This window comes from Podarcis melisellensis, assembly GCF_964234715.1.
Source record: "Podarcis melisellensis genome assembly, chromosome: 17".
In the NCBI taxonomy this organism is placed as follows: Eukaryota; Metazoa; Chordata; class Lepidosauria; order Squamata; family Lacertidae; genus Podarcis; species Podarcis melisellensis.
This window is the reverse complement of record NC_138534.1, coordinates 20283933-20309180: the sequence shown is the minus strand read 5'-3', so window position 1 is coordinate 20309180 and position 25248 is coordinate 20283933. Positions and strand designations below refer to the sequence as shown.

The window sequence follows — 25248 nt, the reverse complement described above, 5'->3', positions numbered from 1 at the left end:
ATGAATATGTTGAACAGGTTTTACTATTAAATCCAATACTATTTTTGCACAAAATCCATACCCCCAACGTTTAACAGATGAACATAAGAATATGCTTGTGCATCAATAACTGGGTGGGCAGGTCCAGAGATGGACAATAGCAGGCAGAAGGCACACTCAGAGAAGGTATTCAAGACCAGAGGAAGGTGGAATCAACCATTAACAACCCTGACAAGATAAATAGTGTAATTATTCCACATTAAAATGATCTCAGCTACATAGCCTATGGTTGCAGCCTCTGCCTGATCCTCCAAAAGCTGGGCTATCCTGTTAAAGGGATCCGGGGGGAGTTGCCTATGTCCTTATGTCCGGATGGGAGCCAGGGCTGATGGGATGCCCCCAGGCAGTGATCCCTGCAGGGGTCACCCTATCTGATCTAAGTCTTAGGAGCGCCTGCTTATGGATTGACCTATGGTATCACTTCCAGCAGATAGGCTGGAAGAATTTGATTGCCCCGTGCCCAAACCTAACCTCTGTCATCTGTATTCAATAAAGTTGTGGCCTGTTTCGTTCCAAATCCGTCTATGTTGTCCTATATTTCAGATTCTTCAGTATTCCAGTTCATCACAGATCTCTGTCTTGCAGGATCCATGATAACAAAAATAAAGCTTTGTTATAAGCTTATATTCTTAGAACCACCCTCATTGTTCCAATTCACTGTTCAGACCTGGGAACAAATGGTTTATTAAAAAGGAACATCAGAATTATGAATTATAATGGTATTGTTAAGGACTGCCTGATTCCTTAACAATACCGTTGTTAAGCAATCACCAAGATCTTCAGGAATTCAGGCTTTAACAGGGACCAAGGCTTTAGCTTGCCATGCGCTTCCCAGTTAAAAGAAGTCCAGCAGTCCTGCTTTATTGTAGACATCTTTGGGACAGGCCTTTGGAAACTGATTTTTCTTTTACCAAGCCATTTTATCAACATGTTACTGATTCTCTTACCAATGCTACTGTTGCTATATTATGTTTTTATGTTGTATGCTATCTTCTTATATGTCCTATGAGAGTGTGGCTTCATTTATGCCCTTAAATCTTAAAGGAGGCTTTAAAATGGCTCGGGGGGCACTGTTCTATACAAGGAAAAAGAAATCAATTGCCTGTACAAAAAGGACTCTCTGAACCATAAGTAGTTTTGTGCGTGCATGCTTCCAATTCAATCTGTCCCCAAGATCAATACAGGAAGTAGAGGGTTAACTGCTATTGCAAAAAAAGAACAACCTGGCTCGAATCTTCTCCTGCTTTCCATGTCCCACCCCTACAAATTTCAGTTTGAACACTACAGCTAACAACTTGTTTTTCTTTCATTCTGATGCTTTTGGCTCTGGGCTCCCTTCTAGAGAAGGGCAGGAAACAAACGTTCACCTGCACTGGCCTAAGGAATGAAAGGAGAGCATGCAGCCAGTTTAAATCTTACCTCTTCCACTGGCTGCATTCACAAGTTCAAATCCTGATTTATTAGTTAGGATATGCGTGAGCTTAACGCATTTGCATGCAGCCCCTTCCCAGTTCTATTCCCCAATTCACACAGATTGAAACAAACCAGAAAGCCACAGCGCTATTATATCCTAGTATCCTGTTTTGCAAATATTGAGCCTTTAATTTCAAAAGGGGGGGGGGACTCATATTCACCCTTTACAGGACCTGAGGAGCACAGAAGCATTTTTAGCACATATGAACTAGGCATATATTGTAACCAACTCTACAACCCCAGCACTGAAATATTTCTGAGAAAATGGTGGGTTGAGATAACAAGAGAGATGTCATCACAACAATGATGAGAGAACAATGAAGTCTGATCGAATTCTCTGGAGCCTGTGAGGACTAATTATTGTGTCAAATTTTATTAAAATTCAGAGCTAATTAATTTTCCACACACTTCTTTAATCTTCGGAATCATCAAATCACAAGGTCCTCTTTAAAAATAATCAAAAGCAGCTCCCCAAATGCAGAGTTTTCTTTCTCAACTGCTGGAGAAACTGTTGGTGCACAATTTAGATAAATAATCATCGGCCTCAGGACATATATTTCATTTCTCCCAGTAGTATCATTACAACATAATAAAAATCGCCATCACGATTTATAAAGCCTCGATTCCTCTTACTATATATACCTTATTAAGTCATTTAAAGTGTATAAAACATGTTTTCCGAAAGAGGCAATTTAAGAGACAGAAATAAATTAGTACTAGGAACAAACTGAAACCTCTTTAGAGTAAATCACTATAGATTTAAAGAAGAAATAAATTGGCACATAAGAAATTTGATTTCTTGGATGAGTCAGTTCAGCACCCAGACCCACTATAGCAAAGTCAGAACATTTCAATCCACGTAATGGGAAGCAATGGGCAGCGACTGCACACAAAAAGCCCCAAAGCATGGAGATCATAGCCTGAAGATGTTGAAAAATTATTCTGTCACTTCATAGGCAGCTAAAGCCAAGAAGTAAATTTACTGCTGTACTCCCAAAGAGCTTGGCACATTATAAAACATCCATGCATTTTCAAATATATACAATAAAATTCTGCATCCACCCTAACTTTACCCCAAATATTCTGATGCAGCTTTTAATATCCATTCTGAAGCTTGAAAAAGTGACTCACAAGGCAAGTTCAGTTGTTCAAAGATTTGACAGACAGAGAGAGAGACCACAATAAGCAAATTTAATTTTCACTGAAATAAATAGGCCATCTTTACATTTTAATCTGCCAGCACCTTACCTCTGCCACAGCATCTAATTCTTGACAAACTGAGCAAATCTATATGGCTATGCCAGGGAAAACCACTGTCCTGAGTAGGGATGAGTGGACCTGTCAATTTTTGTTTCTCTCTCTGTCTACTTTTTTCCAATATTAATTTCAGTTCTCCACATCTCCGTGTCAATTTGTGATTTTTTAGATACAGAACATTTAAAACAATGAAGAAACAACATAGTGGACTGCATGAAACAGCAGTATATGATAAAGGGATGACAAACCAGAAATGGGAGCTGGGGAAGCCCAGGAGGGATGGGGATGAAGAATTGTAACATGTATGTTATTGATATTAGATGTTTGTTATACTAGAAAAGCAAGTTAATAAAAAGTTATTAAAAAGAAAAAAGAAACAAACACACACAAACACTGGTACCTAGACCTGTGGGTGGGCAACCTATAGTAAAGGTAAAGGGACCCCTGACCATTAGGTCCAGTCATGACCAACTCTGGGGTTGCGGCGCTCATCTCGCTTTATTGGGCAAGGGAACCGGAGTACAGCTTCCGGGTCATGTGGCCAGCATGACTAAGCCGCTTCTGGCGAATCAGAGCAGCGCACGGAAACACCGTTTACCTTCCCGCTGGAGCGGTACCTATTTATCTACTTGCACTTTGACATGCTTTCGAACTGCTAGGTTGGCAGGAGCAGGGACCGAGCAACAGGAGCTCACCCCGTCGTGGGGATTCAAACCGCCAACCTTCTGATCAGCAAGTCCTAGGCTCTGTGGTTTAACCCACAGTGCCACCCGCGTCCCACTAGGCAACCTATAGCCCTTGCCTAATTTCATGACAAAAGGAGGAGACAAAAATAAAAAGGAGGTGGCAGAAAGAAAGGAAAGGAGATGACACATCCCTGATTTGTGGACTCCAACATGTTACCCCCAAACGTATGTGTCCCTCAACAGACAAAAGGTTGCCCCTACTTTAATTCAAACACAATCGTATGGCATAAATTGGCAGATCTACAGATTGGAGTTCCATTTCTCAACTATCATTCACTGACTATATATCATAGCATATATAATATGAACTTTGTTTCAGTTTCTTTTTTTTTTAATTTTTTTATAATAATTTTATTTATTTACAGAATATACACATTTTACATTATAATTCTCACATTTTACATTATAATTCTCAAGAAGTATTACAAGAAAAACAAAAAACAGAAAGAGAAGAAATAAGAAAGAGGAAAAGAAGAAAAAGAACAAAAAAAAAAGAAAAATACAAGAAAGAAAAGAATTGAGAAAAGAGAGAAGAAAAGAAAAAAACAATAAAACATATACAATTACAAATAACAGAACTTCCGTCCAGCTCAGTCTTGGAGTTGTCTATTCTCATATTATTTCTACAGTATTGCTAAAACATTATATCTCGGTGATTTTAGTTATCGTCTATTGATAAGTTCTTTATTCCCTGGATAGTCTCAAAATAAATTAAAAACTTATTCCATTCATCTTTGTGTTTTACTGTGTTATTTAGTCTTATTTTTTGTGTTAATCTTGCTAGTTCATTATATTGATATAGCCTCATTCTTTGTTTCAGTTTCAACTCTGTTAGACATAACTGAACACCATAAACAAATGCCTCTCATAAAGACATGATACAGTATATGAATCTAGATTCAGGTAGGTAGCCATGTTGGTCTGACGCAATTGAAATAAATTTAAAAAATAAAAAAATTGTCCAGTAGCACCTTAGAGACCAACTAAGTTTGTTCTGGGTATAAGCTTATGTGTGCATGCACACTTCTTCAGATACCCTGAAACAGAAGAAACCAGACCCTTATATATAGTGGGAGGGTGGGGTGGGGTTTTTCTCAGGAGGGTAGTAGGAGATGGGTGATTGATATGAATGCAAGTCATTTATAATTTGTTGCTGTTACTTTTATTTTCCTCTGTATTTTCAAGCCAACATTGTCAAATACCTTAAGAATTCTGTGATGTTATAGAGCAACATAACTAGTTTCAAAATTGCAATAACAGCTCACTTGAGATTTTTATTACATTTGTGTCTGCGTAAAATTGAAAGAACTACATAAATGAGAAAGCACCTGAAGGGCAAAATCAAACTGCTGCCTTTATTAGATGCAAGTCTAATGTCTTTCAGATAAAATATTTGTAGGTGCCATAGTCAATCAAGTTTTCAATGGATTCCAAAGATGAAAGCATTCATGCATAAAAGGCAATGTGATAATTATGATAGGCAGACAAGATAATGGAAAAAATCCTAGCCTTCCTTTAATTTTATGTATCAAGTACAGACTTGACCTAGATAACCTGCAATGCTTCACCACATTTACTGCATTATTTTAGCATTTTAATTATTTAGGAAAATTCAATTAATTCAGTAGGCATCTGGTAAGCAGGACCAACCTTCCTGCATCTCACAGCTTTTTTTAGATGCTGCAATTCTGCACAACACTTTTAATATAAATATGTAATTAAGCCTGAAATCTATTCACTCTGCAAGTTTATTAACCTTTGCTGATTATGCAAATTGTAGCTGTGAGGCTGTCGTGACATTTTCATCATTTTAAAACAGCTTGTTTTAAAAATTCCATTGTAATCTTTATGGACAGTGAGTACAGTATGAAGATCACATACACCTCATCCCCAAATCCTGGTAGTGACAAAACAAACTTGCCAAAAAAGATAAATAAATGAAAGAAAGATGAAATGAACAGCTGGAAGAACATTAAGGTTTTTGCTTATGCACTAGTAAAACCACCTTTGTGTTTTAATTCACTGTTAAGGCCTAGGAACACACAACTTATTTAAAAAAGAACATCAAAATTATACTATTTGTTAAGATGACCGGCATTTTTACAAACACACTGGCAGGGGCATGGAGTACGGCACACAGCAGACTTTGGGTAGGGAGCACAGCTACTCCAATGATCTAATCAGCATGGCATTTTGAAATCTCAAGAGAGGCTTAACAATGGGTCAAGGGACTACTCTTCTGTACAAGAAAAATAATCAATTGTGTATGTATAAAAAGGGCTTTCTGAACCAAAGCCCCAATAACCAAAGATGCATGTTGGAGTCGCAAGTGTACCCCTAAATTTTAAGCATCCCTCTCATTAGGCAATAGTGCATATCACACATGAAGACTTCTACATATGCAATGAAACTTCCCCTTTCCCACCCCAAAACTGCTCGGGGGGGGATCCTCAAACATTTTGGAGGGTGCACACAGAGGAGAGGAGAATAAAAGAAAGTCTGATTGCACAAATGGAAGCCAATTCCACCCACTGGCAGACATCACTGGGTCTGCCCATCAGTCAAGGTTGTGAAGCTGAGAATTTGAGCTGTAATGGTTTGGTGTTACTCGTTTTAATAAATTAGATATATTTTTATGATATATGAATTCATATACAATATCTTCATGTATGTTCTTTCTTCACAAGAGGCCTGTAGGTCTCCAGTAAAGCTTCTCATAATAACCTCAATTTCTTTTCTTTAAAAGCACCTTTATATTTCTACAATACTGCACTGTCCTCAAATGTATGCCAGTAATTGCCCCCACTGTAATGGCTGTTCAGTAGTGGAAGGAATAATAGTTTAGCTTAGAAAAGAAGAGGCAGTGATAAATTTATTACTGTGTGAAGGTGCATGGATAAGAGCTCTTTGATTTTCTATATTAAATTAACATGGTGTTCTTACCTTTCCTCCATATTACTGTCTCACTGGTTTTTTGGGACTGGACTTTACGCTAACAGTAGCCTTATTTATTGCTTAACTTTCAGGAAATGAATGTATAAAGTTATTTCTGCTGTATATGTCTCCTCTAATGCTCTTCAGCCTTTTGTATTTTTATGCTATAGCAGTATATAACTGTTTAAATGGACAAATAAGAATTACCGTACTTCTCATATCAGCATTTCCATACTAAGTTGAGCAGCAGGGAGGGGCAGTTTCTAGGGGATGTTACTCGTAGCGGAAGAGCATAGGACTTTCTTTCCTCCCCCACCAGCCCTTTCCCGTCTCCAGTGCAAAATACTCCCTTTAGCCAAAAGCAATTGCAGCAAAAAGGGGTCACTGACACTTTATCGTGTAATGTCACGTATAAGGTATTGCTTTGCCCCAAAACTTTAGTCATGGTATTATTTCCAGCTAACTATTCCACTGACAAGCGTAATATAGATACAATAAGAATTGCAAAGCAGCATACATCCAATTTTAAACTGCTCCTAAACTTTATATTAAATATGAATTTAGACAAATGACAATATATTGCAAAAATAAGGATATAAACATGACTTCTTCAAAATCGTATGATTTCCAAAGACGACAGTCTTTATTTTAAAAAGCAATTAAAGTGGCAACCACAATTATTAGATACCTTTCTAAAAATAAGGGACTTTTGAACCGAATGTCTTTGATATATGTATCTTACCTTGAGCTAGTCGTTCAAGTCGTTTTCCATGTTCTGGAGGGATAGCATACCTAAAATTTACATAAAAAGAAAATAGAGAAGAGTTCATAATCACTGTCTACCTACAAGAGAAATCTGCATAGCTAACATAGCACACACAGAACATTCATTTTATGTATTTTTAAAAACCACTTTTCTTTACAAAATAGAATTCGAAACAGCTAACATCAAGTTTTTTTTAAAAAAAGTAACAAAAAGTTATCTGGGTGGCCTACAATAAGTAAAAAAAAAAAACCCTGAAAGACAAAGACAAAATCATTAGGAAGTGGGGAAACCTACAATAATCAACTCAAACAGAATTCAGAATTGTTGTTGTTGTTGTTTTAAAAAAGCTTACTTAACATAAGTTGTTTGAAACACCTGGTACCAAAATGACCAGATGAGACTCTCTGGGAAGGCCTTTCTGTAACCAGGGTGCTACTACTAAAAAGGCCGGGTCCCAGGGTTACACCCACAGCCCACTGGGAAACATGCTTTTCCTGACTATTAATGTGGGCTTGAAATATAGGCACTTCTTTTTACTTTTTCTCAGAATTGTTAAAAACTACATGTTGCCATTGACAGGCTAGATGCCACATGTCAGTTTATAGGCAATGCATAATGAGTCCTAAAATATCACCAGTGAAAATGTCATTCTTTTCTTGCTTGATATTATTTGAGCTGCTTTTAGTTTCAAATGTTAAGTACCTGCTGAGTGCTAAGCACATCAATAATAATGTTGACACTTAAGATATTTTGCTGTCAGTGGATACCCTTTCAGTGTGGATACACTTTTAGTGGATACACCTCGGATTTATGCTCCCCCCTTCTAAATTTTGATATTTAGTTACCAGAACCTGGCTTTCTTTATTAATATTAAAACTTTAGTTTGAGAAACCAACCCCGGATAGGCAAGTGATAGGTGATTCATGTTATCAAAAACTTCTCAACAAAGGTGTTTCCATCAAATCTATAGAAGCCATTATTTTATAGTGGAAGAATATGAATCAAACTCACGGGCAAGATAAATTCACATGGTCTCTGTTAATTATGCTAAAAATGCAAGAATTTCCAGTGGGGTAGTTGCCTTTCTTGAAGCAAAAACAGTAAGATATATGTGGCACCATAAAGACTAACAACTGTATTATGGCACAACTTTAAAGTCAGTTCCATCAGATTCATGCTAGAAATGTAGTTTCAATTGTACAGCATAGCTGTTGAAACTGTGTATATGTCTATTAAATCTGTAATATAAAGTATTTTTTTAAAAAAGAGAACGAAGGGGAAAACCATTACCCAATGATTATTTAAATAACTGAAATAAGAGGGTGTGGTTATTGGTCTTTATATAAATAACACTGAATACAACCTATTCAAGCACCCTATTTCCTCAATACTTTTCAATTTGCCCCCTTTCAAAGTGCAATTTTGTACAGAAAACATGGGCCATTAAGATTTAAGTTCACTTATTTGCATATATTATGTACTGTTTGAATATTAAAAGTTCCACTCATTTTAACTGAATTGGATTGCACCCAGAAATGATTATGTAAGGAAACCACTGTTCCAGATGATTGGAAGCATTGATCGCCTGTATGCGTATGTGTCTACTCCAGAACATTGTTCACCCTTAATTAATGGTAAGGTAATTTACAGAATATAAAATATATGTCCAAATAGCTCTTAAAAACATTTCTCTTTTTGAACAATATTTTTCATCAAACTTACTTTGGGACTAATGGAACCCATACTTGACCATAAGCTGAAGTAGCAACTCTCACTAGGTGACAACAGATTGAACGTATTGTCTTTCATAAGTAACTAATGGACTTTTAGAAAAGCTCAACCAAAAAAACAAAAAAACCCTCTTCCAGCTTTAGTACAATATATGATTTTTCAGATGAAGCATGAAGTCCCAAAGAACATTTCTGTATGTGTGCTCATAAACTGCTTGAGCAAATACCGTATTTTTTGCACCATAACACTCACTTTTTTCCTCCTAGAAAGTAAGGGGAAATGTCTGTGCGTGTTATGGAGCGAATGCCTGCGGGTGGCGGGGGGGATCTGCTGCAGTCGTGAGCAGAGGATCCATGGTTCCCCTTCCTTCCCTCCTCCGTGGTTACAAAGCATGGATCCACATGGATCCTCAGGATTTTTGCATTGGGCTACTCCAAACTCACTGTCAGATCACATGTCTGTGGCCACAGCATGAACCACAAAAATCATATATCCACTATTTTGTTTAAAATATTTTTTTTTCTTGTTTTCCTCTTCTAAAAACCACATGCGTGTTATGGTCTGGTGCGTGTTATAGAGCGAAAAATACGGTAATTTGGCTCTTTGGGGTGTTCTTGTTGGAATATACCTTGCATACTATGATTTTCTGTAATTTTGTGAACTATTGTGACATAATTTTACAAAGTCCATTTAGTCTCTGCTCTGCTACAGCTGGGTATAAAGTTTGTTGAAAGTAAGCTCATTTCAGTAAACATGTATCTGAATTTGAGGTGTCACTACCATTTATTAAAAGGACCCATGTATCTCCGAGAATAAAAGTGAGTCAACACCGAAATTAAATGCGGCAGTCAGTGAGGCAAGATGAACTTGCATTTCTGTTCCAACTGATATCAAGAAGCCAATGCAACAGGCTTGCCGAGGGAGAATGGTATAAAGCACAATCATAACCATGTCTAATCAGAAATCAGCCCCATTGAATTCAATGGGACTTACTCCAAGGTAAGTAAAGTCAGGATTACAGTCTTAATCTTTTTTATTGTATGATCAAAGCAATCAGGTTCTAGAAGAAAAGGGGGTATAAATAAAAGGAGGCTACTTCCTGTTCTCATGTGGTTTAAGGCTACTCCAGCTTTTCAAAATGGGTTTCCAAGATCTCTGGTAGGAAAAAGTGCCTTAGAGTGTCTGATGTGTATTTATAGGAGTCTTCCGGGTATGTTTAGCCTCCAATTTTTATTGCTGCAAAACTATGGGAAATAAACAACCCCTCGGATCACTAAGTGACCCCTAGGACTATTCAAGCATAGTATTTCTTTATCAAATATTCAGGATTGCAATCCTAAACCATTTAGGCACTTTTCAAATGTTATAGTACAACTGCAGGGATGCATCCACAGCAAAGTGTTTCCTACGTTTCCAACGTAACATTTAAACTGCATTTTTATTCTTAGATATTAGTTTGATGCACTGGAATAAAATAAATCTGAAATCTGTTTTAGCAACTTGATAATAAAACATATAGTTTCCACATTAAATTATATGAATATTGTATTTATTGTATCATATTTTGACTATCATTGAATAAACCTGATGTTTAAATTTGAGCTACCTACTTTTAAAATGTTCAGCTGCATTATCTGAAAAGGGTGCTTTTCTTTACTGGAGTCACAATACAATTCAGTTTATAAAAATCAATCATTTCAAATCAATGCATACAATTAAAAATGAAAACCCCAAACATATTTTACACCAATGATGTGAACCTAGAGTGCTGTACATCATTACTGTCAGGAAAATAATAGCTTTTTTGCCCATTTAAATGAAAGCAATTAGCCTTGAAATAGAAACTGGTCAACACACTAGTAGTTCTGCAAGGAAGAAGTGCTACATATTTGTTTAGTGCTTGGTGCTTCATTCTCATCTAAATGCAACTGAAAGGGAAGTATTGGTAGGGCAAGGTCACACAACTTTGGCACTGATACAATTTCAAAAAAGAATCTAAAGCACGATGCCATTAATATCAATACCACTGCATTACAATATTCAGCTTCCTTTACACAGAAAGCAGAAACTATTTTTATTCCCAGATTCAAATATTTGACCTTGGAAATAAATCCCATGCTTTTGACTGTAACTTGCTTCCCAGAAAGCTTACTGTGGTGCCTTTAGTGATACTAGATTTATACTTAAATTAAAATGTACAGGGTGCTATTGAAATGAGTTTTATGCAGATCCACTGAAATTAATGGACCTAACTTAGCCATGTTTACTAATTTTAGTGGGGTTGCATGGAGTAAGACAGTGGAATATCATCTGCAACTCTCTGAGTTTCACTGGCGAAACATGGCCAAACATGTGTAACCATGTTGCGTACTTGTAACGTCATTTTAGTTCTCATGCGTTCATTTATATGTGCTCTCTGGCACACACAGCCTCACAGCTGATTACTGTTGTGATACTGCAACTTCCTAATTTATCTGTATCCCCTTCTACCATCTGATTGCCCATTGTGTCCCTAGACCTTTGTTACCAACAACTTAATGCCTTGGCAGGAGCTAAGCATTCTGTAATATCACAGGAACCAGCCAATGACAGCAGGTGGAGCAGCTTTTTTTAAAAAAAAATAATCAAATTGGTAGGACTTATAGCCTGCATTCAGGCCTTTTAATTTGCATATCACTGATCTATTGGATCCTGCCTTTAAAAAGAAGTTATTCTGATGTTTAAGGGAAGGATTGGAAGCCATTGGGGAAGAGCTGCAGTTCAATGGTAGAGCATCGTCTTTGCGTGTAGAGCTCCCAGGTTCAAACTTTGATATCTCCAGGTAGAGTTAAGAGAGACTCCCACCTGAAACCCTGAGAGGCACTACCAGTGCTGAGCCAGATGACCTAATAGTATAAGGCAGCTCACTATGTTACTATGGCTCTGCAGACATTACTAGTCTGAAATTCCCATCATCCCCGACTACTGACCATGCTGGCTAGGACTTATGGGAGGTAGAGTCCAACAACATCTGGAGGGCCACAGGTTGCCCAGCTCTAATGCATTATTCTTTCCTCACAAATCTCAAACTCCAGATGTTTTACACATTTCCAACTGGGCTGGATCCTTCTGTTATTCACTGAACAAATGCCTGCTTTTCTCCTTTAACCTTCAGAAACCAATAAACATTTTGGAAAATTGATTTTCCGAAAGAGTTAACTTGCCAGGATTTTGGTTCCCCAAAGTGGAGGTAATTAATGCTGTAGAGATCCATATCTTCAGTATGCCATGCAAACGTTGTCTTCCACATGCCAAAATACAGATATGGGGTGTTGACTCCCTCAATTGAGATTCCGCAGTCTTCTTCTACGACATCCAGTATAGTATTAAGATGAGCGATATTCCATTCGTTAACATTCTGAAAGGAATATACGGGGACACAACTGATCAATGTCAAAAAAGATAAAAAGGGGGGGAAAGATATGAACAAAAGCAAACTTGCACCATCAGCTTTTCCCTGAGAGGGCAAAATTCAAGACAAAAGAGAGCTGTCCCACAGGACTTGAGGATGACTATTTGTATACACGACAAAGGATGGCTTCAGATACATGTTAAAAACAAAATCAGTCTCTTAGCAGCAGTTACTATTTCAACATTAGTAGGAACTACTCTTTGCTCAAGCACTGTCATCTCAGTATTGTATCTCTAGGAATACTTTTAAACAAAAAACATAACAGGAATAGGAGTTAAGTACTGTACTGTAGAGGCCAATTATGAAATAAGGTGCAAATGCAATAGCTCCTTAAACTTTCTACCTTTTTTGTAGCAGAAAACACGCACAAATCTGTTGCAGTAGACTAGACAAAACCTAAGAAAAATATGTCTGTTATTAAGAACTCCATAGTTCAGCTTTCTTTGTAGAACTCCACAATTTGTTCTAAATGACAGCTACTACCTTAGGATATTTCCAAGTGTACAGAAGAAGACTTCATCAGTAAACAAAACAGACAGTTATATCCATGAAATACAATGCTATCAGTGCTTTCAAGAAGTGCAGTTATTACCACAGTAAATCATGAAAGAAAGGTTTGCTTTGATTTTGCAGCTTTCTAGAAATAAAAGCATGAGTTTATACCCCATCTTTAATCCTCTGTTTAAGATTTTACTACACTTTTCCCCATTCCTCACCCACCCCCGTAAAATACTAGATAACTATTGATAAACCTATTTTCTATAAATATATTAACTCTGATATCAAAATATCACTAAATTTAGGGGTCGTATACCTCTGACTACCAGACACCAAAGGCAATTACTGGGACGGACAATCTTCATCATGCCCTGTGAACTAGCTTGGTGGTTGTTGAGGAGCTTAATAATAATAATAATTCAGGAGGCACGCTTTTGGCTTTGCTCTGCAGGTAACTTGCAACAATTACATGCTCTTTGCAAGCAGTACAGAGGAAGCAAGACTTAGCATAGAGTGGTTGCAGTCATTGGGTTGTACCCAGTGCCAGTCATACTCAGAGTGGCCACAATGAAATGAATGGCCATTGACTAACTATGATCCATTAATTTCACTGGGTCTATTCAGAGAATAGCTTAATTGGATACATGCCATTGAGACATCTTACTTCATGGGACTGAGAAGTGCAAAAACTTCACATGTATTGTAAATGAAACTTTAAATGAAAGCACGAGCCTCAGTTCAGTTTGATTTACCTGGGCAAACAAAAATTGTCTTCCAACTTGCACTCCCTCCACCCTCAGTTCTCATATGAGGCACCTCTGAAACTCAAGTCCAAAACAGTATGAACTTAGAATCCCTTAACTTGATTGGCACATGAGATTCACTGTTGCCCCAAGACTGTCCACGTAAAACTGTTGCAGGAAACTTGGGGATATTGAAACCTGTTAGATAGCATGCTACCTGTTCTGAAGATTCTTCCCCCCACCCCCAGCCTCAGTTATTCGTCTCAGATACCTGTCCCCTGAAGCAAAATCCACCTCCCCACGCACCCTGAGACCATGTTGTTCAATTTCTCTCCAATAGGCTGTTCCACAGTTCAGTCTCTGTGATTCTCCTCAAAGGCCTGCTAACATTTGTTCAATCTTGTGGTACATCCATATGAGTAGGCTGCTGCAGCCCATCTAGATACTAAGCCTTGCCTCCTCTACCCTGTTTCTTTGCCTCTTGTCGATCTTTGTTATTTTATTCAAGTGAGTTAGGAACCTTGAGTTCCCTTAAATAAATTATCGTATTTTTCGCTCTATAGGACGCACTTTTCCCCCTCCAAAAATGAAGGGGAAATGTTTGTGCACCCTATGGAGCGGATGCAGGCTCCTTGGCTTCAGTGAAAGCAATGCGAAGCCTCCAAAGCACAGAGGGGTCATTCCCTCTGCGTTTGGAGGCTACACGTTGCTTTCACTGAAGCCTGGAGAGCGAGAGGGGTCGGTGCGCGGTACCTCGTGCTGCACTCCAAAGGCTTTGGGGTTAGCTGTGCAAAGCCTCGCTTTGAAGGCACCCCGCTGCCCTGTGGAGGCTTGAAAGGCTGTCCGCAAAGCCAGAACAGAGAGATGGAGCGCTGCGCAGCATCTCGCTGTTCTAGCTTGGGGATGCCGGGGCTTTATGGGGAAACCCCGGGCTTCCCCCTTCAGCCCCAACACTGATTTGATTCAAAATATTTTTTACTTATTTTCTTCCTCTAAAAACTAGGTGCATCCTTTGCTCGGGTGCGCCCTATAGAGCAAAAAATACGGGAATCAATTTTTGGACCTATATTGAGAGGGCTCTAAGGACTCAAATTTGCTTGCTTCAACAACCATGACAATCATAGTATTTCCCCTGCAGGGAGGAGCAGCAACCCAAAATCCATTCTCCGTTGAGCTGGGAACTTTGGTCTAATGACAACTGCACACCCTCAGGTCATGGTGAAAGTTAGGAATCTTGTGCCCAACCTTCTCCTCTCGTTAGAACAGGCTATTACAGGCATTTCAATATCTCCACTTCTCCCTAACTCTTCCATTTATTAAATCTCATTATCCTTCTGTCCTTGTGTGGCTCAAATATATCTAATTTCATTCAAGCATTCCCCTGGAGCATCTAGCCCTCCAGTTCTGCCTTCTGGATCGCTAGTGCCAGTCCCTGCTCTTTATACAGCAACAATTAGATCCTCTGCTTTCACCTACCTTTGTTTCCATCATATCAACAAGTGTGAACTATTTACCCAAACATGAGTTTGGGTAGCCTAGGTACAATCATGCTCTAACCAACCATTTTACTCTTCAGTGATTCAAGCCACAAAGCTATTTTACTCTTAAATGCCATTTTAGTGCTGCAATTAACCATACACTTTTTTCCTCTTTGGAGCCAAAATTGGGAATCAGTGGTTCTTCCTAATTCCTCCAATTAATTAAAGTGACTAATGATGCAGTGCAATGGGTTTGCAACGACTCTGGATAAAAGACCCCAAAATATCAACCCTCCAAGGTTGCACATGTAGACATGGATATTCACGTACAACGTGCAGTTTAGAAACACGTGACGCCTTGGTTACAGCGCACTGTTGAAACTGGAGTACTACACAAGACAGATCTTTTCTGTACAAACGTTCAGACTAGGAAATAGTATATGTTTCCTGGACACTAGTGGCTAACTGGTGCAAGCTTCCATAAATCCAAGCGGGCTTTGAAGTTGTGTTACTCAAACAGCAGTTTCCTATGACACCTGGGAAACCATTTTAAAAAGCAGAATCCTGGATTATATATGGCACAGGGCTCAGCTCTCCAAAGCAAAATGTAAAAAAATCCTCTGGATGATTCCAAATAGCTCCTTGACTCACTGACTTTATTAACAGAGGGGTTGTTTTCTACAGATTTTGCACTGATTTTAATGCCACTTGAGTTTAAAGAATTCAGACATTTTTACCATGCATAATATGCAGCATCACAATGGAATGACTGGTTGGAATATTGGAATATTCTGGTTGGATTTTTTTTTAAAGGAAGCATTATGGAATAAAATCCATAATATAATGTTGAAACTACAGTGCTTCCATTAAGTCTTCTGCATTGCTTTTACTTTTGATAACACAATTCAAATATTTCATTTATCACATATGGCTTCTCATGAGGAAATAATTACACCAAGCACTTTTGCTCCTTCCATTGCCTCATTTCTAGACAGATTGTATTTTATCCATCCTTATTGAATACATGAAAATCCCTAATTTGAATAAATATGAGAGATTTAGATTCTAAATTGAGAGATTTCACTAACAGCACAACACACATGAAAATGTTTTCTTGTGCAAGGCCGCCACCTGGTGGCTGAAGAAAATATACATACTGTATATCAATTGTTCCCTCCTAAAGATGCATAAATATCAAGACTTCTCTAACAACTTTTCCCTTTGCATTCCTTTGCATGTTAGAAATGTTCCTAACCTCCATTTAACCCAGCACCACTTCTGTGTTTTATTTTTATACCCTTCCAGACGTTTCCTTCAACTTCTTTGCTGTCTGTCACCATTTCCCCAGCCTAACTTTTCATTATGTACAGTCATACCTCATGTTACGTTTGCTTCAGGCTGAGCGTTTTCAGGTTGCGTACCGCGGTGACCCGGAAGTACCAGAACGTGTTACATCCAGGTTTCGCCGCTTGCGCAAAATACTGTCACGCGCATGCGCAGAAGCGGCGAATTGCGACCCGTGCACGTGCAAATGCAGGTTACGTTCTTTTCAGGTTGCGAATGGGCCTCCAGAACAGATCCCGTTCGCAACCAGAGGTACCACTGTATTATTCTTGGAGGTGTCTCATGCTTCCTTTGCAACATGTTATATTGATGCTTATTAAGAGTGGAAACAGGAAATAAATTATGTAGCTCCTTCAGAGATGCAGAAGAGGAGACATAAAGATAATTGTACTCCACGAAATTCCCAAAGGCTTACAACTTTATAGTATCAGCAGTTGCCAAATCAATATACCTCTATTAAAAGCTTTTCTCCACCATTTGGGATAGCTGGCCCAATTGCATTATTGGCCTTCTTGCATTAACATGCCCAAATGCAGGGCAGGGCACAGGACAAGAGTTCAAATACTGCCGTTTCCCTTCCCTCTGGCTGTGAGTTGTATCACACGTGTCTTCTCTCTAAGCCATCAGAAGAGGAAGAGAGCTTGGTACTCAAACAACTTGTAACCCAAACACTGCAAACCCAGAAGTAAGTGTTCTGATCTGCGAACTTTTTTCAGAAGCCAAACGTGCTCCGTTTTGAGTGTTACACTTCCAATTTGAGTGCCACACTTCCATTTTGACTGTTACGCTGAGGTCTGTCTGTTCTTGCTATTTATTTTTTGTTTCTGTGGCTTTCTTTTTTTGTTTTTGTGACAGTGTGGAACCCAGTTCAGCTACTGATCAATTGGTTGTGTGACTGCAGTACATTGTTTATTGCTTTCATTTTATGGATCAATGGTATCGTTAGATAGTAAAATTCATGTTAAATTGCTGTTTTAGGGGTTGTTCTTAAAAGTCTGGAACGGGTTAATCTGTTTTGCATTACTTTCCATGGGAAAGCACGCCTTGGTTTTGGAACCAACTTCCGGAACAGATTAGGTTTGAGAACCAAGGTACAACTGTAAACTACTATTGGGACAATTCTATGTATGCCTACTCATACATAGAAAAAAGCTCTAATTTATTTTTACTTATTAAATTTGCACACTGCCCGTCATCTCAAGATCTCAGGGCAGTTTCACAACATAAAAATATTGTGTTCAGTGGGCCATACTCTCATGTGGTGTGTAGACTGCAGCCTTTGCATGTCACGCCCACCTTCATCAAACATTCATAAGAATGGGGAAACTGCAAACTCATCATACAATGAGCACATGCACTGAAATAAATGGAAATCAGATAATAGTCAAACTACGGAGGGTTTTTTAATGATGCAACTTCAGCTAATTTATAAGGATGACTGAACAGAGGGCTTACTTCTTTATATATGCTTCCGTTAATATCAGCTCCATAGATCGGTGCCACAAAAGTTAGATTTTTCCAGTATTTGCGCTCCAAGTCTTCATAGTCTAAATGTCTTGGGGTACAATATCTGAAAAGGGAGGAGAAGAAAGAAATTAGTTACAAAAGGTCAGCAGTTATAAATTTGTTGTGTGTCTTGTAAGACTTATGTGATTATTATTATCGGGGTGACATGTTATCACACCTGAAGTGAACAAGGAACTTTAGATATTATTTATGAGGAGGGGACTCTTCCTGCAAAGTTTATCTACTGTACTGAAAGTCCCAAGAATCTGGCTCTATTACCAACTAATATCTACAACTGGCTGATCTCTCCAAGCCAACGAATTGTGCTAGGTGACGTGGTGTTTTCCTTCTCCTATCCCTCAACCGCACTATGCCAATGCAGACAGATAATTTTGAAGCACCTCTAGCTAAAGTACATGAATATAAACCAGAGTGCGAAAAAATAGCATAGAAACGGTTTGTATGCATTCATCTATTTGTCTCATTCCAGTTACACTGCGCTGTACCATAGGCCTTTTGAGCAAATTCGTTTTTCCAAGCCTATCTCGAATGCATATGCCATTTCCTAATCTATGCAGTCTTGTTTAATACCATAGTTCTTCTCTGACTGTTTTTAGTGGGCTTATCTTGCATATCACAAATGTAGAAAACCAAATACAAGAGTTAGATATGAGATACTATATATGAACCATAACCAAATATTGGAATTTTTGGAATAAAAGTAATTCTTGCAACACTCTTAAAAGTAACATTAAGATAATTCATATTTCACTTGACTTAACTAGAGCTGCTAGCTTTGCTTTGCTGAAAGATCTTTTGTCTGGCAACTCAACAGTCCTCCAGCAAATGCAGTAGGAGTTTCCTTTCCTTCTGCAGCCCGCTGCAGCCCTCCACCTGCTCCAAGAGATTTCCCCAACCATCCAGGTTAGATTTTGGGGAAACACTAGGCACTGCAAGTAGGAGGAGAGGAAGTCCAATTGTGCAAGCAGGCTGACAACATTCATTGCTTCTAAATTGAAATCAAAATACTGCTATCAGCTTATTTTCTAATAGTTTTAGGCAGCCTCCTACCAAAGAACCAATAATATAAAAGCTAGATCAATATAGTTTCTAAAGTGAAACATTCCCTATCTCCAAAAGCTGTGTGACCTTGAGAATAGAAACTGTCTGCAGAACAGCCTGTGTGGAGGGTTTGCAGAAAATGTGGAAGTGTAAAAATGTGAGGAATGTGTTTTTATTAGCCCTCAGAAGCCATGTATTAAGGAATTTTATTGAATTCTATTGGGGGGAAATGCACACATGAGCATAAGTATGCATTTGTATGCATTCTTAAACTATAGCTTTTATTTAGAAACCATAAACTGCAATCTATAGATTATCCTACAGTATACACGACTTAATTACTCTAAAGTAAAACTGTAACTTAAGCGTGCAGCCACATTATCTCCACCTTGTGGTGGCACTGAATGGCTATACCTACTTGTCACTGTTGGCAAGTTGCCGAAACTCCTTCACAGTCATTGGCTTTTTCTGAATGTTGTACTGAGTGAAGAGCCCTGATTGCCCAGTAACCATCTGTTGAATTGGAGCTGGTATAATCAGAGAATCAATGTCATCATAGCATTTTCTTGGCTTCCACTCCTTGGGGGGAATCACCTAGAAATTTAGGGGAACAGCATATTAACAGCAGCCAGTGTAACTTAAAAGAAGGTCCCAAAGGATGAAAACAAAGAGTTACATTTAATGAAATTCTATGTAAGGAAAGCCAGCAGTATTATCTGGAAAACTCAACATTCATGTAAAGCCAGGAGATTTGGTGGCCTAATGGCAGATATTAGTTGCCAGAATGTTGCTTACCAGTGGAATTTTCTATTTGTTTTCTTTGAACAGCAGCCTCCTGCTCTATAGTATCAGTGCCAAAGCTTCTTGCTATATCTCAAGGGAGAGTCAAAAGCTTTGCTAAATGTGCATTATTTGATCCATAATAAGGGCAGATAATCTCTGCCAAATATTGCTGGACTATAACTTCCGTGATCCCTGACTATTGGCCATGGGATTGATGGGAGTTGGGAGTCCAACAAGATATGGAGGGACACAGGTTAGATACCCCTGGCGTGCAGCCATAGTGCCCAGTGTTTTAAGAGAGAAAATATTTGATCCTGGATTTTAATTTCTGAAAAAATGTGTTACATTGTGTTAAATATTACCTTATGCATGATAGAAAAAGAAGGTGAAAATAACAGTGGCGTAATAGCCACAGGCTAATATTTGTGTTAACTACAAATTATGAATAAAGGCCAACCTATGCTAACTCTGAAGGGTTGGGGGGGGCGCTGTGGGTTAAACCACAGAGCTTAGGACTTGCCGATCAGAAGGTCGGCGGTTCAAATCCCTGTGACAGGGTGAGCTCCTGTTGCTCGGTCCCTGCTCCTGCCAACCTAGCAGTTCGAAAGCACGCCAGTGCAAGTAGATAAATAGGTACCGCTCTGGCGGGACGGTAAACGGCATTTCCGTGTGCTGCTCTGTTTTGCCAGAAGCAGCTTAGTCATGCTGGCCACATGACCCGGAAGCTGTACGCCGGCTCCCTCGGCCAATAAAGCGAGATGAGCGCCGCACCCCAGAGTTGGTCATGACTGGACCTAATGGTCAGGGGTCCCTTTACCTTTATGCTAACTGTTTTATAAAAGAACTGTCAGGCATTCTATATTGCATTTTGTTTGCGGTAGTGAATATTAAATTAATTGGCTGAGCTGCCATAATGGCACAAAACATTCACAAGTGTTCCAAGTACTCTGGGGACAAAAGCACTTGGAACACTTGCAGATCAATTTCTGTAAAGGAAAGGAAAGTTGTCAGTTCGCGAGGAATTAAAAACCTCACATGGGGCTCTGGGGACAAGAATAGCTTTTCTGACAGCCAGAGGATTGGAAAGCGATCCTAGGACAAATTAAAGGGCAGGAATTCAGGGACGAGGTAAAGGAGGTGTGAGAATATTTTTAGGTAAAGAACTGCATTACTTAAGCGAAAAGCTGGCAGGGACTACATTCTAGTCCAGACCCACACACAATCACAATTCATGTGAATTGTATTGTGTTTTACAAGAGTTTTGAATTATCTTCCATGTATCAGCTAATTGTCATTTGGACTAGAAGCTGTTGGCCTCAGTGCTTCTCTTCACCAAAATGAGTGATTTACCAGAACAATTTATGGCTTTATTCTTTAGTAATATGTTGCCTTTTACTTTTTTCTGGTTTAATTTATCTGCCTTGCTTTTATACATGGCTGTAGTGAGCACAGGGATTTGTATTTTAATTGTAACTTGCTCAGGAATATTTTAAAGAAATAAACTGTGTGTTTTATACATTTGACTTAACTTTGCAAATTACAATGGCTCTCAACTAGTGGAACTTTAATTTCTTCTTGCGACACAACTGTAGTCTGGATTGTGTAAGGATTGTGTTTGTTGGCCTAGGTTCACGGACAGATACACTGCTTGATAGAAGGATACTTGTAAGCATGTGGACAAATTGTATACTTTAACAGCGTTTCCCCCCCTGCTAGCCCAACCCTCCACGTGCACAGGCCTGCACTCTTGGAAGTTTGTACCCTGTGCCAAGTGAGTCCTGACTCTTGACATGCTGAAACCACTGGTCTACAAAATTTAGATAAGGTTTTCCATATTTTGGGGCTCTGGACCAAGACCAAAGTAGTCTACACCACGGAACTAAGCTTGAATACACTTGATCAGTGCCTTGAGGGATGCTGGCATATGGTCACAAGTTTTCTTTTGTTGACAAAAAGGCTGAATTTGTTCATGGGTGGACTTTGGTAATATGGTGCTCTGAGCAAAGGCAAAATTTGGTGCCCCTGCCCAAGTATTTCTTATTTTCACAATAATTCCTTTAGGTACAGTTTACCCATATTTTTACCTGTACATTATCTGTACAAATAAAGGTATGGTGATGATGATGCACCCCATTGGCTCAGCACCCGGGGCAGGGACTGCTCGCACCACCCTAAATCCATCATTGATTTGTTTTCCAGATAAACATTAATACACTGAAGGTCTTTTTTAAGTGCTTTCGGACTGAATCGTCTTTACATTAAACTGCACAAGTCTAAAATACATGACAAAATTTCAGCAAAAGATGCTCCCCCTTAAAAGAAATTGTGAAAATGTAGGCAAGTAAAATCCTGAAATTAGTACATGTCTCTTCATTTATGTACATCAGGTAAAAACATATGACAGAAGCTTTAGCCAGTAAGATGCTCTGCACAAGTATTTATTCCACAAATTTTCAGAAAATGTATGCACACTTGAAAAGGAACTAAATATTGCTTAGGGAGGTAGAGAAACCGTGCATTTAAGATGTATGCATAAAAATCAAATATGTGCATAGCAATTCTCATTTTCATGACTATTAAGCATGCACTTGTGATTTGGGCTACACGGTGTGAATATTCTAAGAACATTTGCATGCTTTCCTTTAACTCGAGGTCAATGATGATTTTTTCTGAGGCCACAAAGCTCAAACTAGTTTAATTCTCACAGTATCTTCTCTTGGAGCCAACATGAATACATTTCTGAGAATTTATATTTAACAACATACCACTGTACACTACTACCTATGAAAACATATTGAGTCAGTTTCCACCTCAAAGAATTTCAGCATTATATGTCATACATTATATGGTTAAAAAAAAAACTGGTTCTGAATGGAAAAACAACACAGAGATAACTAATCCAAGGTCACCAAGCAGATGGCTTCAACAAAAACAGCACCAGAAGCCCAGGGAGCAGCAGTTGAGCAAGCCCGAAGACATGGAGATGGAAGCATTCCCACTTCCACACTCTCCAGCTCCTCAGCCCACCCCTACCTCTCATCTTCCATTCTCACCAGCTGATGCCCTGTGCTTCATGCCTTCCATGGGCCTGGATGCAAAGAACGAGGTGCAGCTTCAAGTCAACAGCTGTGAGCCACCAGGATCCTGCTGAGGCTCTCTCAGCATCTTTATCATGGCATCTCCCTACCACTTGGTGGATTCAGCTAGCTGCCCCATTCCCTCCCTCTACCCGCAACCTCATCTTCTGCTACCATATAGGCCAAGGTTCAGCTGAAGAAGCTGGAGATGCAGCTGGCAGATGAACCATCGTGCAACGAGAGCATCTCGAGCGTGGAGACACTGCTGGACCTCCTTGTCAGGAGTGTGTGCAGGAGCCAGGCCCTGTGACCTGGGGCTTTCCTAAGTTTGTTCTCAAGAGGCAAGGCGTGGCTGCACAGGTGAGGCCGATTGGCAACTCACAGCACCTGATGGCAAGAGCTGGGAAGGGATGTAAGGTCAGCATTTCCCTTTGGCTCTTTGCCACAGCAATACGCTTCCTGCCTTGCTACGTTTGGCTTCTTGACTCCTTGCTTCCTGATCCTCAGACCCTTGACTCCTGGTTTCCTGACCCTTGGACCCTTGGCTTCTTGACTCCCAGCACTCTGACCCTCAGACCCTTGGCTTCCTGGCTCCTGGCTTCCAGACTCCCGTTCCTCCTCCCATGCCGCTGTCTTGCCCCCAGTCCCAACGTCCTCCGCCAGGACGTTGACTGCCAATAAACTGGACCGTGACACTCCTGGTCAACCTCTACACAGAGTGCAGTCACGACTCGCCACTCCAGAAGAACAGGGTTGAGTGGGGATGGATCTCCTGATTATTGAGAGGGATGTGTGCAAGCTCCTCATCAATGACACCTGGGCAGGCTACCCAGAGTCAACCTTACCATTGGCAATAAGCCCAACAGCCCCTTCATCTCCACTATGGCCCACTTCCTGAGGATACCAGCCAGAGCAGCATCTGGCTGCCCTGGCTTAACAACAAGCACTATGTGTATTTTATGTATGTTTTAATGAAATGAAAAGAGTCACTGGGGTGTGTAGAGCGTGTGTCTGAACTTAACTGTGTTTAGCTTTTTTTTTTTTAGTTGCTATTTTGTTAATGTCAGTATTTTATAGATTATGAAAGCTGTATTGTAATACATAATTCGACTTCTGTTGTAATTATATTTAGTTGCTTTTCGGCTAAGTGTTTTCTAGATCATAACTGTTTTATTGAGGATTTGTTAATTATCTCATAAGATTTATGTTGTATTTGTGATGTTCTATTATGCTTTATTATGTTATTGTGGTGTTTATTGTTTGTAAGCTGCTATGAGACTCATTTGAATGAAAAGCGGCACAAATACAATAAATCAAATCAAAATGTTGATTGCACAACACAGGTGGCCACTTAATCTGCTTGATAAGTAGATGACCCTCTACAGGTTATCGTTTAAAATTATGTTGTATGTTTGAAATTCTACTCTATACTGCTGATAATATTTCACCGTCAATGTTAAAAGAGGCCCCTAGGACAAAAAACCATGTATCCTTACTTCATCAATTTCGGATCACAAAAGTGCACCTTTATTTGTTTCAGTGTTCTTGTAGTACTTGATTAATCATTGTTCTCTTCTTTTAACATGACTGCTGGACTGTTGCCTACTTTTATTGTCCTATTATTGTTCAGTATTATTTACCTTATTTTACTGTTTTGCTGCATTTGTAAGTCACTTTATGAATACTTGATATCATTTAAAACCATAGTATTAAGACTCTGCCTCTTACAATGCAATCCAATGCCTCTCTTCTCAGAAGTGATTCCCGTTTAACTCAATGGGACTTTCTCCCAGGTAAATGTGTATAGGATTGCAGCCTAAAGCGTGACTTCTAAGATCCTTTCTCTATGAATTATGGACTAGGGTTTCCAGAAGAATACAGTCATTACTAAAAATGCATACTATATTAAAAAACTAACACCATATGCAGCTTTTTAACAAAGTCACTTCTTACTGATGAAATGCAGACCAAATAAATAGGACATTTTAAAAGAAAAAATAATTCTGGTTTTAATTTTCAAACTGCATACTATATAGCGGCTAGGACATATTACAAGTTTTAATAATCAATATTCAAATACAAATGCCAACATGTTAATAAAATGTTGTTTTGCATCATGCATTACACATCGGATAGAAAAGATTACATGGTATGCTGTGTTTACCATAGAAATAGGCCTGGAGGAATTGAGGACAAATAGGTTCAGCACTACTGGGGGGAAAACCACCCATTCCTATTATTACAACATACTTTACCTTGACCAAAGTCCTAACTGTTGAATTATAATGACAGGATCCAAGTGCATCCATTACTAATTCCAATACAGTGGTACCTCTGGTTACAAACTTAATTCGTTCCGG

General features: G+C 39.0%; 1 protein-coding gene across 3 annotated transcripts in view; it reads right to left on the bottom strand.

The window, feature by feature from the left end:
* Positions 1-25248, bottom strand: part of KDM4C (lysine demethylase 4C) — a gene marked incomplete at its 5' end in the record, with an annotated part of 186131 nt that overhangs the window by 150337 nt on the left and 10546 nt on the right. Inside the window, 4 exons of one of the 3 annotated variants that reach the window (XM_081894004.1) lie at positions 7192-7241; positions 12150-12343; positions 17916-18030; positions 19447-19622. In XM_081894004.1, the coding sequence (XP_081750130.1) occupies positions 7192-7241; positions 12150-12343; positions 17916-18030; positions 19447-19622 (535 nt within the window). Of the gene's footprint in view, positions 1-7191; positions 7280-12046; positions 12344-17915; positions 18031-19446; positions 19623-25248 lie in introns of those variants that run through there. The other 2 variants (XM_081894003.1, XM_081894002.1) reach the window with 2 other exon arrangements.